The 17,264-nt window shown below is 33.0% G+C and overlaps 1 protein-coding gene across 1 annotated transcript in view; it reads left to right on the forward strand.

Moving 5' to 3' along the window:
• Nucleotides 1-17,264, forward strand: part of LOC111708897 (NADPH oxidase 5) — a 42,087-nt gene that overhangs the window by 15,549 nt on the left and 9,274 nt on the right. Inside the window, exons 11-18 of the mRNA XM_023482404.1 lie at nucleotides 3,425-3,629; nucleotides 5,085-5,250; nucleotides 7,525-7,646; nucleotides 8,219-8,474; nucleotides 8,963-9,225; nucleotides 12,817-12,941; nucleotides 14,556-14,652; nucleotides 15,913-16,089. Coding sequence (XP_023338172.1) covers nucleotides 3,425-3,629; nucleotides 5,085-5,250; nucleotides 7,525-7,646; nucleotides 8,219-8,474; nucleotides 8,963-9,225; nucleotides 12,817-12,941; nucleotides 14,556-14,652; nucleotides 15,913-16,089 — 1,411 coding nt within the window. The remainder of the gene's footprint in view (nucleotides 1-3,424; nucleotides 3,630-5,084; nucleotides 5,251-7,524; nucleotides 7,647-8,218; nucleotides 8,475-8,962; nucleotides 9,226-12,816; nucleotides 12,942-14,555; nucleotides 14,653-15,912; nucleotides 16,090-17,264) is intronic.

Raw genomic sequence — 17,264 nt, forward strand, 5'->3', positions numbered from 1 at the left:
ACAGTCTTATCCATACAGTAGCACATCTAGTCAATCTAGGTAGATATTAGAGTTTACAGTCTTATCCATACAGTAGCACATCTAGTCAATCTAGGTAGATATAAGAGTTTACAGTCTTATCCATACAGTCGCACATCTTCTTTTTCAATAAAAAAGAAATAATCTTTTAATTCAGGAGCTAGACAAAAGGGAAGCTTAAGCTTCCATATATTCTAGCTCCTCAACTTCATAATTTTACCATGCATCACATTTAAATAACATGTTTGTTCTTGTCTAGGTTTGTGTTAAACTTCCAAAATTACGTCACTGAGTTTTGAGAAACCCAAATATAGTTTTCGTTAACGCCCTGTAATCAAAGCTTAGTTTGGGCCCGGTTTCTCTCTCCGGAGAAAAATTAGTTGAAAATTAGTCCCGATTCTTTAACCTTGGCCTAGAGATAGTTTAGAGAGAGACCTGGAGACTGATTAGAGAGGAACCTAGAGATTGCTTTGAAAGGTATTTGGAGACAGCGACGGGGAGGAATCTAGGGATGTTTTAGATAGTTTAGAGTGGGACCTGGAGACAGTTTAGAGAGTGATATAGAGATTTATTTGAGAAGGACCTAGAGATAGCTTAGAGAGGGGCCCGGAAATAGTTTAGAGAGGGACCTGGAGCAGCTTAGATAGGTCACCTGAGATTGCGTAGAGAGGGACCTAGAGATAGCTTAAAGAAGAACCTAGAAAGAACTGAGAGATGAACCTGGAGTCTAGAAAGGTCCCATGAAGACAGCTTAGATAGATCACTGGAGGAAGCTGAGAAAGGTCCTTAGAGGCAGTTTAGATAGGTCCCTGGAGACAGCATAGAGAGGTCCCTGGAGACAGCTTAGAGAGGTTCCTGGAGCCAATAAGATAATGAATAGCTAAATAGCGACAATCCTCATCCCTCAGATGAAAAAGGACAAAAAGAGTTTGTTTAGGAACAATCTGTGCCGGGATAGTAGGGTTAAGTTATAAAATAATATTAATGGATAACACTGAGATTTGGATTCGTTTTTCACCCTGTAGATAGACCTTTAGAATATTGTAAATATTGAACCCTGTAGATAGACCTGTAGAATATTGTAAATGTTGAACCCTGTAGATAGACCTGTAGAATATTGTAAATATTGAACCCTGTAGATAGACCTGTAGAATATTGTAAATGTTGAACCCTGTAGATAGACCTGTAGAATATTGTAAATGTTGAACCTAGAATATTGTAAAGGTTGAACCCTGTAGATTCTAATCTGGAATCATGAATTCTTAATTAACAAGAATAGAACAACAATGCTTTAATTGCTCTTTAGGGGTTTACAGGGTTGGGGGGTGTTGTGATAGTTATATGAGGTTTATCCGAGATATAAAACCAGAATTCTTTCATGTCGTTTTTATAAACTTTAAATATTACAAAATGTAAACACTAACGTGGATAGAGTCTTCCAGTATGTACACTGTACACTGTACACTGTACACTGTACACTGTACACTGTACACTGTACACTATACACTGTACACTGTACACTATACACTGTACACTGTACACTATACACTGTACACTGTACACTATACACTGTACACTGTACACTATACACTGTACACTGTACACTATACACTGTACAACTACAATTTTCCACCTTTTTTTTCGTTAGCCCCCCCTTGCCAACCCCTCAAGTTGCGTCTGCTTATATGAAGTGTGCTGTTAAATTAAAGCCTAATATATTGTGAGAGTTGAGAGCATGAGATATTAGACCCGCCTGATGGACACCTTTCTTATCAAGGATGAAATTATAATTTAAATTGTAGAGTTGGATTTGATTTTATCAGGTTTTTACATGCGTGTAAGGTTGAGCCCTCTTCAAGTAATGAGATTTTAATCTTTTCGTTGTTATACAACTTGTCTACATTGTTCACAATATCTACAGTGTTATACAACTTGTCTACATTTGTTCACAATATCTACAGTGTTATACAACTTGTACACATTGTTCACAATATCTACAGTGTTATACAACTTGTTTACATTTGTTCACAATATCTACATTGTTATACAACTTGTCTACATTGTTCACAATATCTACAGTGTTATACAACTTGTCTACATTGTTCACAATATCTACATTGTTATACAACTTGTCTACATTTGTTCACAATATCTACAGTGTTATACAACTTGTCTACATTTGTTCACAATATCTACAGTGTTATACAACTTGTTTACATTGTTCACAATATCTACAGTGTTATACAACTTGTTTACATTGTTCACAATATCTACAGTGTTATACAACTTGTCTACATTTGTTCACAATATCTACAGTGTTATACAACTTGTCTTCATTGTTCACAATATCTACAGGGGGAATCAGAAAACAGAGAAAATCTCGTCGTCTTCTTTTTCTTTAAGTCTTGAGATATCGCCAAGGATTTTGTAATACAAGGGAAATTATTTCCAAAACTAACACTTGCCCCATTTCTAACACTGTTTTGGACTGTGTGTTGGAAATGGGCCAATTCGTAGTATTGGAACTAATGTCCCCTGAATTAGCAAATGAATATTTCTAAAAATGTGCCCTGAACACATTTAGATAGGAATTAGGTGTTTCCCAAAAGTAAATGTTCGAATCCGTATATCTTTACAACCTGATGGTGTAAAACTTTGATATTTAAAATTAGATAACTAGATCTAACAGTATTCATTGTTTGAAATTATCTAAGGTATGTGACATTGGGTTGCAAAGATGTAGGGATTAGAAAATCAGAGTTTGTGGCAAAGATTCAATTCCTTTATCCGTTGCAACATTTTGCAAATAACATAATCCTTAGCCACATTTCTGAAGGAAATGAAGGAGCAATCTACGATTCCACAGTTTTTTGGTTATCAATGTACAATATTTAATATGCCCCAGCTAGGTTTAAACTAGATTAAATTAAATTTAAACCATCTGTTGGAATTCATGCAATGAGTTCTAGAGAAATTTGAATACTTGTAATTTCAGGGATGAATACATCTCTTATTAGTACAAGTACCTATGTTCAATGCTTAGGGATTAATATATATCTGAATAGTACAAGTATATATTTGTAATGTTTAGGGATGAATATATCTCTAAATAGTATCAAGTATATATGTTCAATGTTTAGGGATGAATATATCTCTAAATAGTACAAGTATATATTTGTAATGTTTAGGGATGAATATATCTCTAAATAGTATAAGTATATATGTGTGATGTTTAGGGATGAATATATCTTTTAAATATACACGTGTTTAATGTTTAGGGATGAATATATCTCTAAAATGTACACGTGTTTAATGTTTAGGGATAAATATATATCTCTAAAATTTATACGTGTTTAATGTTTGGGGATGAATATATCTCTAAAATGTACACGTTTTTAATGTTTAGGGATGAATATCCTGGTTGATCCTGTTGGTTTCCTTCTGATCAATAGAGTTCCTATACCAGAGCACTGGAGTTCAAATATATCCCTCTCTTCTCCTCCCGTCATAGCTCTTCTTCCTCCACCCTTCCTGACTCCGGGAGTAAACCTCAGCAGCTCTGGGAATCTCGCAAACCCGAATATTATTGATTTTGATCATCAATTCTTTAGGAACCAAGAGTTATTCTTATTCTTATACACTCACATTTTTTCATCGCAAAACTAATACTCGAATCACTGTATCTTTCCAACCAGATGGTGTAGAATTCAGCTGGTTGCAAAGATATATGAGATCATAAAATAAGATTTTGTGACTAGATTTAGTTTTGGGAATAGGAAATGCGCAAATTTTGCGTAATCGTAGATAATAAAACCAGGTTGTGCGTAATGATACGTATTTTCTGTTTATGGGGCCTTGTTCTCCCTAGAGTATACGTATGGTGGGTAAACTGTATAATTATTCCTTTTGTTTGGTAATTTTCTATGTTTATGCTGATATAAAACCCTAGATAAGATGTTTACGGGTATCCTTGGAGGTATAGTGGTATACTTCTAATTATAGGATACGTTGGATATCATCATATTCTCTAGATTAAAGAACGGCAGGCGAGTTGGCGCTTTTCAAAATGGAGTACAAAATGATCTAGACAAAAGTTTTTGAATAAATCATTTTATTTTAAATATTACAGTTTTACTCTGAACACGATACATCTCCAGAAAAATATTCATGTTTCAATTTTACGAAATAGTGTTCAACATAAATATGTTGACACTGAGTACCATTATTAGGGATTATTTAGTCCACCGCATGAGCTTGAAAGTATAAATTGACTTGTCAAAACGCAGAGATTAAAAGTAAAATTTGAGTCGCTTAAATCAGCATGAATGTACAGATTGACTCGTCTTAATGCACTTAAAACATTCGTTGACTCAAAAAATAATCCTTTTGCCTAGAAAGTACTAATTTTCTCGTTTAAAGTACATATTGGCTTGAAAGTACAAATTTTCTCGTTTAAAGTACACAGATTGGCTTGAAAGAAAAAATATATTTTTCAAAGTTCTGTTGATTAAAAACACTCACCGCGTTAAATATTCTGTCCGTCATTATTCTCAAATATCTTTATATTTCTGAAATATATCAACCGTCTGTTGGACGCCATGTTTAATCTGTCAATCTGTCAATTCATTTCTGTATTAAATACTACCATAGGCTTCACACAGTTCCGGGATTCATTTATCACTTTTTTAATTAAATAAACACATATTTATATAATTTATCTTATAATTGAAAATATGTATTTGATCCCATACAACTTATATAATAAAAAGATTAGTTAAATAAAAACAAATAGAAAATATTCAAAAAGACCTTCGTTAGCTTGGAAACCCAGCTCTGCCTGGAAACTAAGTTTACTGTCAAAGCCAACCTTTTAAATTTGGAATTTTTAAACCAAAGAAAGAAAATTCCCGTGATTTTACCAAGCTCTTCAATCAAAATGAGGCAAATCGGTCATGGGGTTCACGAGTATTGATCGGACATACATACAAACAAAAATAGATTTTAATATATAATATTTATTTTATTTATCTTAATTGATAATTATATGAATGGCTTGGTATAATCAGTATCCCCGAGAACTGGACGGTTTGGAGCTGGTTACTCACCTCTACTCCGGGTATATTTGGACTACTGCCTGGTTTAGCCAACCCTACTGGAGTAGCTCTAGTTATTATCCTCTCTATAATGATTATCTGCTCCATGAAGTGGGTTAGGAAATCAGGAAACTTTGAGGTAAGAGTCAATTTTCTAAATTAAAAACATATATATCTCAATTCTCAATCCTTCTTGATCACAAACAGCTTTTAAAGGTACCGTTGAAATAGGAGATACTATTCTAGTCTCTTTATACAGTCCTTCTAAGCGTTAAAATAGGACATAATATACTTGTCTCTTTATACAGTCCCTATAAACGTTGAAATAGGACATAATATACTGGTCTCTTTATACAGTCCCTATAAACGTTGAAATAGGACATACTATACTCGTCTCTTTATACAGTCCATTTAAACGTTGAAATAGGACATAATATACTCGTCTCTTTATACAGTTCCTTTAAACGTTGAAATAGGAGATACTATACTCGTCTCGTTATAAAGTCCCTTCAAACTTTGAAATAAGACATACTATACTCGTCTCTTTATACAGTCCCTTCAAACTTTGAAATAAGACATAATATACTCGTCTCTTTATTCAGTCCCTTTAAACGTTGAAATAGGACATAATATACTTCTTTATACAGTTCCTTTAAACGTTGAAATAGGACATAATATACTAGTCTCTTTATACAGTCCCTTTAAACGTTGAAATAGGACATAATATACTCGTCTCTTTATTCAGTCCCTTTAAACGTTGAAATAGGACATAATATACTCGTCTCTTTATACAGTTCCTTTAAACGTTGAAATAGGACAAAATATACTAGTCTCTTTATACAGTCCCTTTAAACGTTGAAATAGGACATAATATACTAGTCTCTTTATTCAGTCCCTTTAAACGTTGAAATATGACATAATATACTCGTCTCTTTATACAGTCCCTTTAAACGTTGAAATAGGACATAATATACTGGTCTCTTTATACAGTCCCTTTCAGCGTTAAAATAGGACATAATATACTGGTCTCTTTATACAGTCCCTATAAACGTTGAAATAGGACATAATATACTCGTCTCTTTATACAGGCCCTATAAACGTTGAAATAGGACATAATATACTGGTCTCTTTATAAAGTCCCTACAAACGTTAAAATAGGACATAATATACTCGTATCTTTATACATTACCTATAAACGTTGAAATAAGACATAATATATTCGTCTCTTTATACAGTCCCTATAAACGTTGAAATAGGACACAATATATTCTTCTCTTTATACAGTCCCTATAAACGTTGAAATAGGACATAATATACTGGTCTCTTTATACAGACCCTATAAACGTTGAAATAGGACAAAATATACTGGTCTCTTTATACATTCCCTATAAACGTTGAAATAGGACATACTATACTCGTCTCTTTATACAGTCCATTTAAACGTTGAAATAGGACATAATATATTCTTCTCTTTATACAGTCCCTATAAACGTTGAAATAGGACATAATATACTGGTCTCTTTATACAGTCCCTATAAACGTTGAAATAGGACATAATATACTGTTCTCTTTATACAGTCCCTCTAAGCGTTAAAATAGGACATAATATACTGGTCTCTTTATTCAGTCCCTTTAAACGTTGAAATAGGACATAATATACTGGTCTCTTTATACAGTCCCTATAAACGTTAAAATAGGACACACTATACTCGTATCTTTATACAGTCCCTCTAAGCGTTGAAATAGGACATACTATACTCTTATACAGTTCCCTTAAACGTTGAAAAATATACCAATATCCTTTCAGTTTTTAAATCTCAGACCATATGTTTATTGAAAATAATAGATTACGAAACGTCAAAAATAGAGTAAATTAAATCTTATAATATCAAGAACATAGCGAAAACTTATTATTTATTTTAGATTTAATCAGAGTAAACCAAAGGAAAATAAAAACCATTATTTACTAATTACGAAGACATATGTACATTTTACAGTCGTCCTCGTATACAAATATCAATACAATAAAGACAACTTTCAATTTCAATTTTAGATTTCTTTAAACAGCCTGCAGATAAACATAAATACACAGAAACAAAGAGAAGCTGTCAATTAACAGCTTCTTTTTCTTTACTTATAAACTTGTAATGGGATAAAAGCTTGATAGAACTCAAAACTCAAAAAGAAAAGTCGTCTTTATTGTATTGATATAAACACCGACAACTGTACATTAACATTAACGTGAGACTGAGTAACTATTTTACATAATATCAGCAGTGTAAGGACTGTTATATGGGAATGTGTCTGTGCTGCTAAATATATTTTTATAAAGATTAATCAATTTAAATATTTTTATAATGATTAATCAATTTAAATATTTTATATAATGATTAATCAATTTAGATATTTTTAGATATTTTACTGGACGCATTTTCTGTACTTGGTATTCTGGTTGTTGGTAATCTTACACGCTCCAAACTTCTGGAAATGGTTTATAGGACCCTGCTGTCTTTTCATCATTGAGAAATGTCTTAGGTGAGTTAAACTTTTTTTTTAATTTCTAACCCATGAAATGTAATGTTTCTTAATTTTCCCTTGGGATAACTGTGAAAAATAGTATCCTGCTGTGCAAACTCCAACGCAACTATGTTTCGGTAAAATGCAAATAATATAAACCAATTACTAAATCTATTAGAAATATCTGCTGTAAAGATGCTGTAAAGATAAAGTTCCTTTAACTCTAGTTTTCTTGGATATGTTAAAAATATCCACTGTAATAAGACAATTCCTTTAACTTTAGTTTTCTTGAAACAATTAAAAATATCCGCAACAAAATATTTTCTTTAAGTATAATTTTCTTGAATCTATCAAATATTTCCATTGCAATTAGATAATTCCTTCAACTCTAGTTTTTTTGAATCTATCAAATATATCCATGGTAACAAGATAATTCTCATAAAAAGCACAACTCTTCAATATTTATTTTGGACGAAGTCCAGATTGAGTCACGAGAATGTTAGAATCCTTGAAATGTTTATTGAACCTGGATTTTGCATCCATGCATCATATAAAAGTATGAAACTGTTTGAACCGCTTTATTCTTCTAGGTTCTACAACTCTTTATCTGAGAAAGGGAAAAGCTACGTCACTACTGGAGTAGTTCTACCCTCTAAGGTTGTTAACCTGGTGATAAAACGACCTCCCAACTTCAGTTTTAAACCCGGAGACTATATATTCTTAAATATCCCATCTATTGCCTACTTTGAGTGGCATCCTTTCACCATCTCCTCAGCTCCAGAGCAAGCAGATACCATCTCTCTTCATATCCGAGCTGTAGGACACTGGACCAACAGTCTCTATCAGGTATACAGTCTAACCCTGTCAATCCAAGTGTATTGAGATCAGTCTTGTCTACCTTGTCAGGATATTATCTTGGTTTGATTAGAACAGAATATATAGTTTAACTATACAGACTGACTTTGCAAACTTGACTTTGACATATCTAGACAGGAGATTTGAACCAAGGTTTTGTTAAACCATTTTGGCTCTTTAAATGTTTTTGACAATAAACTACATCAAGATGTTCACAACTTTACCTCAATGAGTTCAGTAATTATAAGAGTTTATTCAAAATACAATATTATCCCGATTGCGGATTATTTGCCTCATTTTCTGATTCTTACATTAAAAACATATGAATTCTGCTTGATTAACTAGGCAAAGTTTGAAACATCAAAAGAAAACACATTGCAAAGATATAAGGATTAGAAAACTATATTCTGGGGCGAGTGTCAATTGTTCCTTTCTAATTTTATTTACCAGAACTATTTTTTATGTTTATCCTATTTCAGCACTTTGAAAAAGAGCAAGCACGGCAGGACGGATTAGAATCTCCGAGAACTCGGAGAACTAGACTCCGAGAGACACTTCAGACTGCGCGCGAGCGTGCGCGAAAGATTAGCTCCGGTATCTCCGGAACCAGTACCTATAATCTACACAGCCGGCCTGGAGCAGGGGCGTGGCAAGGAGGCGTGGCAGGCCGAGGGAGGAGCAGAACTACAATGTCCAACCTTTACAACAATAATCACATGAAGAGGAGGGAAACAGTTCTACAGTAAGTTTTACTAATTAATTCAGAAATAAAAGAAAATGCCGCCTGAAAATCAAGTACAGGGTTACCTTCAAATGATGAGACTTCAGAGACGACTGAACGGAGTTTATGCTGTCTGTTTCCTCACTTGTTTCTTTCTTGTTTACCAAATCATTAAATAAGCTATTAAAAGGCTATATTTCAGGCAAATTTAATTTAATCTTGTAATTGTCATATTTTAATAAGAGTGTTAGGTCGTCTTTACCGTCTTATTATTTGTCGGTAACCCTGTAGACCATCGTTAAAAGAAGTTTCTTTTTAAATATTCTCTCTTAATTAATAATTTTTTCTATTATGCTTCCGCATTTCATATTTACCCTCCCCAGCCCTCGCTTCAATCAAAGTTTATAGGCAATGCCTATAGCAACAACATGCAGTATTCATGCAGTATTCATGCAGTATTCATGCATTTGTAGTATTCATGCAATATTCATGCATATGAAGTATTCATGCAGTATTCATGCAGTATTCATGCAGCAACTATAAGTTCATGAAGCATCTATACTTTCATTCAACATTTAAGGTTTATTCACTATTCACTCAGACTTATACTTTTTTGTAGTATTTATGCAATTTTTATATTCATCCACTATATTTTTATACATTTTTATTAATTCTCATATGTATTTACACTTTCATGAACTAAATATTTAATAGCAATGCAGTGTTCATAACAAATTTATGAAGTATTCATGCAGTGTTCAAGCAGTATTCTTGTGATATACATACAGTGTTCATGCATTAATCATGCAGTATTATATCTAAATTCAAAATTTGCTTACTTTTCATGCTGTATTTATACTTTCATTGCAGTATTCATTCAGTATTTAAACTTTCATTGCAGTATTCCTTCATGCAGTATTTATACTTTCATTGCAGTATTCATTTATGGAGTATTTATACTTTCATTGCAGTATTCATTTATGCAGTATTTATACTTTCATTGCAGTATTCATTCAGTATTTACACTTTCATTGCGGTATTCATTCATGCAGTATTTATACTTTCATTGCAGGATTTATTCAGTATTTATACTTTCATTGCAGTATTAATTCATGGAGTATTTATACTTTCATTGCAGTATTCATTCATGGAGTATTTATACTTTCAGTGCAGTATTTATTCAGTATTTATACTTTCATTACAGTATTCATTCAGTATTTATACTTTCATTGCAGTATTAATTCATGGAGTATTTATACTTTCATGCCGTGTTCATTCAGTATTTATACTTTCATTGCAGTATTCATTCAGTATTTATACTTTCATTGCAGTATTCATTCAGTATTTATACTTTTATTGCAGTATTAATTCATGGAGTATTTATACTTTCATGCCGTGTTCATTCATCGTATATATGCATGCAGCAATTATGAAGATTAAGTATTATTCCAGTATATAAAAATGTATTCTGAATATCTAAAAATATTAAAATATTGCATTTTTTAAATGTTGAATTTGTAGTTGAAGGTAAAGTGCTGACAAGTATAAGATTCATTATATGCATGTATATAGTGTATCTTGAAAATTTATTGCTGCTAATAAGTGTCACACCTCTACTCCCACATTTTATAGTTGTATGCAGTTCTTGTGTTGAAATTACCAAGAAATAAAACGATCTTTTTATTTTATCATTATTTTTGCAAAAAGTTTGCTTGATTTCGTTCATATTTTAATGGCTTGACGACTAGCAGTTGAAAGGAACTGAACTCATATCTAGTACTGTCTAAACTATGGTTTGTGTACTCTGTATATATCTAGTACTGTCTAAACTATGGTTTGTGTACTCTGTATATCTAGTACTGTCTAAACTATGGTTTGTGTACTCTACATATATCTAGTACTGTCTAAGCTATGGTTTGTGTACTTTTTATATATCTAGTACTGTTTAAACTATGGTTTGTGTACTCTGTGTATATCTAGTACTGTTTAAACTATGGCTTGTGTACTCTGTATATATCTAGTACTGTTTAAACTATGGGTTGTGTACTCTGTATATATCTAGTACTGTCTAAACTATGGTTTGTGTACTCTGTATATATCTAGTACTGTTTAAACTATGGTTTGTGTACTCTGTATATATCTAGTACTGTCTAAACTATGACTTGTGTACTCTATATATATCTAGTACTGTCTAAACTATGACTTATGTACTCTACATGTATCTAGTACTGTCTAAACTATGGTAAGAATAATATAAATGTTTCAAGATTTGTACTCTTGATATAAATGACTGGTTATCAAAGGAGGACATTTGTACTCCACCACATTTGATGCTTGTCTGAACATTAATATAATGACAACAAGTATTTTCATCAAATTGCCACCGATTATATATTGTATATATTGTTCCTAAAACCTTATCTATGATCTACAGAGGTAGAATTCAGAGGTGCAACTTTTGATCTAAATTTTGCTTGGGGCTGCTTTGACATAGCACGTTTTTAACTGCATACACTACACAGTTATAAACATTATACACGTGTGTCAAGATGGAGTTGAGCCGTAGAGATGGGCACCGTTTTTTCAACCAACCAAATTTTTGTGAAAAAGGTGTCGTTCAGAATAAAACGAATGATGGATGAACGAAACGGATCGTTCAGAGAAGTGACATTTTTTTCGTGTTTGAAAACGAACGAATAAAAGAACGATTTAAAATCGTTGGAAAAAAAAACTTGAGAAAACGATCGTTTAGTGAGAAAACGAACGAAATAGACGGAAAATGAACGATAATTTTGAGAACGAACGGAATCAACTTTTCTGAACGTTTGAAAAAAACGAACGAAATGGGTCGTTCACAAACAATTAACGAACGAAAGGAAAAAAGTTGAACGTGCTCATCTCTAGGTTGAGAGGCAGGATTTAGGTATTCTGTCAACTGTAATTTTACGAACAAATTTGTATATTTGCAGCAGCTATTATATTCTTCATATTTAACAAGGATATCTATAATATACAACGAAATTCAACATAATGGATAACAAATAAACAGTGGAATAAATGTGCATGGAAAGTTTATAATTAACAACTGTTGCAAAAATAAAAATAGCGTAAATTCCAACGAAAAGAAAAAAACAATACTTGATTTTTCACCTTAAACTATATTTCTTATATTTTTGCAACCTAACGTCGTAAACCTCTGATTTCTGTTAAATCAAATGTTCTTGAAATGTCAAGGGTTTTCACCATCATGCATGAACCAAATTTAATGAATATCAAGAAGAAGTTGAATAACGTTGCTTAAGCTTGAATCGGAGCATTAGATAAATGGCTTAACTTCTTTTTTTCTATTCATTAAAGAATTTAAGACTCTGCCAAAATCTAAGATTTTCTAATCCCTATATCTTGGCAACCTGATGGTGCAAACTTTTGACATTTCAAACGTAGATTATTTGACATTCGGTTGCAAAGACGTAGGGATTAGTCAATCAAAGTTTGCGACTAAGACTGAATTCTTTTGGTCCCAGGTTGCAAAGATATAGATATTATAAAATGAGAAGTTGGGGCTAGTTCTCAGTACCTTAGTGAGAATACAAATTTACATGTTTGGTTTAGGATGAGCGGGATAGGAGGAGGAGAGATGAGAGAGGACGAGGTATCTACAGATATCAAGATGGTGGCTAGATCCTACAGATATATGAGAAGAAAACCAACCATTCTATCCTACCAACCTCCTAAAGGTATTTTACTCCCAGGGGCGCGTATTCAGTATTTGATTTAAGGGCGGGTAGCAACACATGCTTGCCCTCATTGTTTACGCCATTGATTACGTTATACACGAAGTAGCAAAATGTATCCTAGGCCTCGTGGTAAACCTTCAGATATTTGCTTCAGAAGTTGAAACACATTCCTGCTTGAGTCACAGCATTAATTAGAGAATAAAAAGTGTTGATAGTCAGATAATGAGACAGATAGTTAGTGAGGAACTATATTTTATCTTTTGCTCCGGGATACATCTCAACCCTGGCAGGTTTAAATCCGTCCCTGCAGCTCCAGTGTATAGATGGACGCATCCCTCATCTTATACAAACTCCTCTTCAGTTTATCGAGGAACCAGGGGTGTAAAGTAGGATAGGGGGGGAGTACTAGAACAAGGTGTAAAATAAGAGGGGGGGGGGGGGACTAAAATAATATGATTGGAAAAGGTAGAAGAATTTAAGACGTGCATCAGCTGCGTTATATTTGAGGTCTGAAAAGGATCTAGTTCTGAAAGGGTGTTAGTTCTGAAAGGGTGCTAGTTCTGAAAGGGGCTAGATCTGAAAGGGTGTTAGTTTTGAAGCGGTGTAAGTTCCGGAGGGTGCTAGATCTGAAAGGGTGCCAGATCTGAAAGGTTGCTAGTTTTGAAAGGGTGTAAGTTCCGGAGGGTGTTAGGCCTGAAAGGGTACTATAGGTCTGAAAAGGTATACTATATGCCTGAAAGGTAATATAGGTTTGAAAGGGTGTTAGGTCTGAAAATGTAATATAGGTTTGAAAGGCTGTTAGGTCTAAAAAAGTAATATAGGTTTGAAAGGGTGTTAGGTCTGAAAAGGTAATATAAGTTTAAAAGGGTGTTAGGTCTGAAAAGGTAATATAAGTTTGAAAGGGTGTTAGGTCTGAAAAGGTAATATAGGTTTGGAAGGATGTTAGTTCTGAAAAGGTAATATAGGTTTGGAAGGGTGTTAGGTCTGAAAAGGTAATATAGGTTTGAAAGGGTGTTAGGTCTGAAAAGGTAATATAGGTTTGGAAGGGTGTTAGGTCTGAAAAGGTAATATAAGTTTGAATGGGTGTTAGGTCTGAAAAGGTAATATAGGTTTGAAAGGGTGTTAGGTCTGAAAAGGTACTAGGTCTAGGAATAGGTTGCTATGTTTAAAAGTGTATAGATGAGATTATAAAGGGTTAAGGTTAGCGCAGAATTGTTAAAGAATGAGCACGCTATTGAGAGAATAAGTAATTATATGTCTGGGTTGAGAGGATAAATGATTAGCACAAGCTTGTTTTCAATTTTAAAATATCTAAACCAGGATTGTACATTTGTCAGGTTAAAGGGGATAAGTGGTGTTTGACTCAGAACGGTCCCCTTAAAACCTTTGTTTGATCAAGACGCATGCATCAATCTACAATCAATCATCTTCTTTTTTAAATTTGATTCTTTCCAGTGGTGGTTTCCAATCTATAAAGTGACATTTGCATATCTGGTCCAGATAAAAATTATTTTATTCTTTAAATAAATGTTATTACAGAGAGTATTGATGAAAGAGTTGAAGATGATCTATGCTCGTCAAACCATTTTATTCTTTAAATAAATGTTATTACAGAAAGTATTGATGAAAGAGGTGAAGATGATCTATGCTCGTCAAACCATTTCATCCTGGATCGTATTGCTGAGAAGGAAAGCACTGATAATCTTTACAGGTATTAAACTAACACGTCAATCTAAATTAAATTGCATGTATAAAGATTGAAATCTTACATGTTTTCAATCATAACTCCTCATACTGAACTTCTGATATAACCGGATGAATGAATTGAGATTTTGCCACAAACTCTATTTTGGAAATCTTTATATGTTTGCAACCCGTGGTAGATCTTTGATATTGGGATTAGAACATTTGCTTTGTTTGTCTGATACTCATAAAATGAAAACTAGAGGATCTAGGAGGTTAGTGAGTCATACCAGAATGTTACGTACATTTTACCTTTCCCTTCTGTCAAGTTTAAAGTTGCAATATTTGACTGTGACATATTAGGATTGACACACGATGATTTGACAGTTTAGTCCTTTCACCTGGTCCTTTCACCAGCAAGCTGAGATAATTTGTTCTCTGTTTCTCTTTCATACTTTTCCACCGGAGAAGGCGTTTTAAATGAATTAGTTTAAAAAGAGATAGTTCCGTTAGTTTAAATCTTGTTGAAGTATGAAACAATTAAATATTCTAATAGAAGAAACCGGTTTTAAATGAATTAGTTTTAAAAGAGATAGTTCCGTTAGTTTAAATCTTGTTGAAGTATGAAACAATTAAATATTCTAATAGAAGAAACCGGTTTTAAATGAATTAGTTTAAAAAGAGATAATTCCGTTAGTTTAAATCTTGTTGAAGTATGAAACAAACCGCAATTAAATATTCTAATAGAAGAAACCGGTTTTAAATGAATTAGGTTTAAAAGAGAAACTAGTTTAATCAATAAAAATAACAAAGATTGTAAACAAAGGACGTAATTTTCCTGCGCTATATGCAGCTAGAGAGACCTGCAGGCTTGTTTACAAACTCTTATTTATTTACCTTTAACCACTTTCTAAGCAGTTCTAATTGTCACAGTAAAATGTATTGAAATCATTCAATCAATTTGGAGATGATTCTGATATAGATATCAAGAATGTGCTGAAACCTCTTTATTTTATATATTTAGGTCTGGGGATGATTCTGATATTGATATCAAGAATGTAATGTAAAACCTCTATATTTTATATATTTAGGTCTGAGGATGACTCTGATATAGATTACTAGAATGTAATAAAACCTCTATATTCTATATATATTTAGGTCTGGGCATGATGCTGATATAAATTACAAGAATGTAATGAAACCTCTATATTTTATATATCTAGGTCTGGGCATGATTCTGATATAGATATCAAGAATGTCAATAAACCTCTATATTTTATATATTTAGGTCTGGGGATGATTCTGATATAGATATTAAGAATGTCAATAAACCTCTACACGTCTATATAGACGGACCATTCGGAGCTCCCACCAGTCAAATCTTCCATGCCCAGCACGCTGTTCTCATTGGGACAGGGATAGGGGTCACACCCTTCGCTTCTATACTCAAGTCCATTATGCACAGGTTAGAATCAACTTCCATACCTATTGGAGTTCACTTTAAATACAGAGAAACTAAATAAATAACCTCAAACTCCAAATTTATAATCCATATTTCTATGCAACTTGATGGGTTTCCGATGCTGGGTTCCATTACGATACCATGTCTTCAGTTTTGGGCTCAGATACCTAGTATACAAGTATACAGGATGATGAATACAAAACCTGAGAACTGTTTTTGTTCCTGCCTATATATTCTTCTCAGAGCAATAAAACCAACAAACTCCTGAACATTACTACAAAGAAAACTGAAAACTCAAACTCCTGAGCATTACTACAAAGAAAACTGAAAACTCAAACTCCTGAGCATTAATACAAAGAAAACTGAAAACTCAAACTCCTGAGCATTACTACAAAGAAAACTGAGAACTCAAACTCCTGAGCATTAATACAAAGAAAACTGAAAACTCAAATACTAATGTCCTACTCAATATATCGTTGCAACCTTATAGTGTAAACCTTTGATATTTTAAATTTAATTACTTGCTTCAGAAGTATTGAAATTTGAGTTTGAGGCAAGTGCTCAATATTGAAATAAAGGGTATTGTGCTGAAATGAAAGGTTTTTGTGTTGAAGTGAAGGGTATTTGTACTAAAATTAAGGGTATCTGTACTGACATGAAGGGTATCTGTACTGACATGAAGGATATTTGTACTAAAATTAAGGGTATCTGTACTGACATGAAGGATGTTTGTACTAAAATGAAGGGTATCTGTACTGACATGAAAGGCATTTGTACTAAAATGAAGGGTATCTGTACTGACATGAAGGATGTTTGTATTAAAATGAAGGGTATTTGTACTGACATGAAGGATATCTGTACTGACATGAAGGATGTTTGTACTAAAATGAAGGCTATCTGTACTGCATGAAGGGTATTTGTACTAAAATGAAGGGTATATGTACTATAATGAAGGGTCTATGTACTATAATGAAGGGTATCTGTACTGAAATGAAGGATATCTGTACTGACATGAAGGATGTTTGTATTAAAATGAAGGGTATTTGTACTGAAATGAAGGGTATCTGTACTGACATGAAGGATGTTTGTATGTACTGAAATGAAGGATATCTGTACTGACATGAAGGATGTTTGTATTAAAATGAAGGGTATCTGTACTAACATGAAGGATGTTTGTA

Source organism: Eurytemora carolleeae, unplaced genomic scaffold (assembly GCF_000591075.1).
Source record: "Eurytemora carolleeae unplaced genomic scaffold, Eaff_2.0 scaffold603, whole genome shotgun sequence".
NCBI lineage: Eukaryota > Metazoa > Arthropoda > Copepoda > Calanoida > Temoridae > Eurytemora > Eurytemora carolleeae.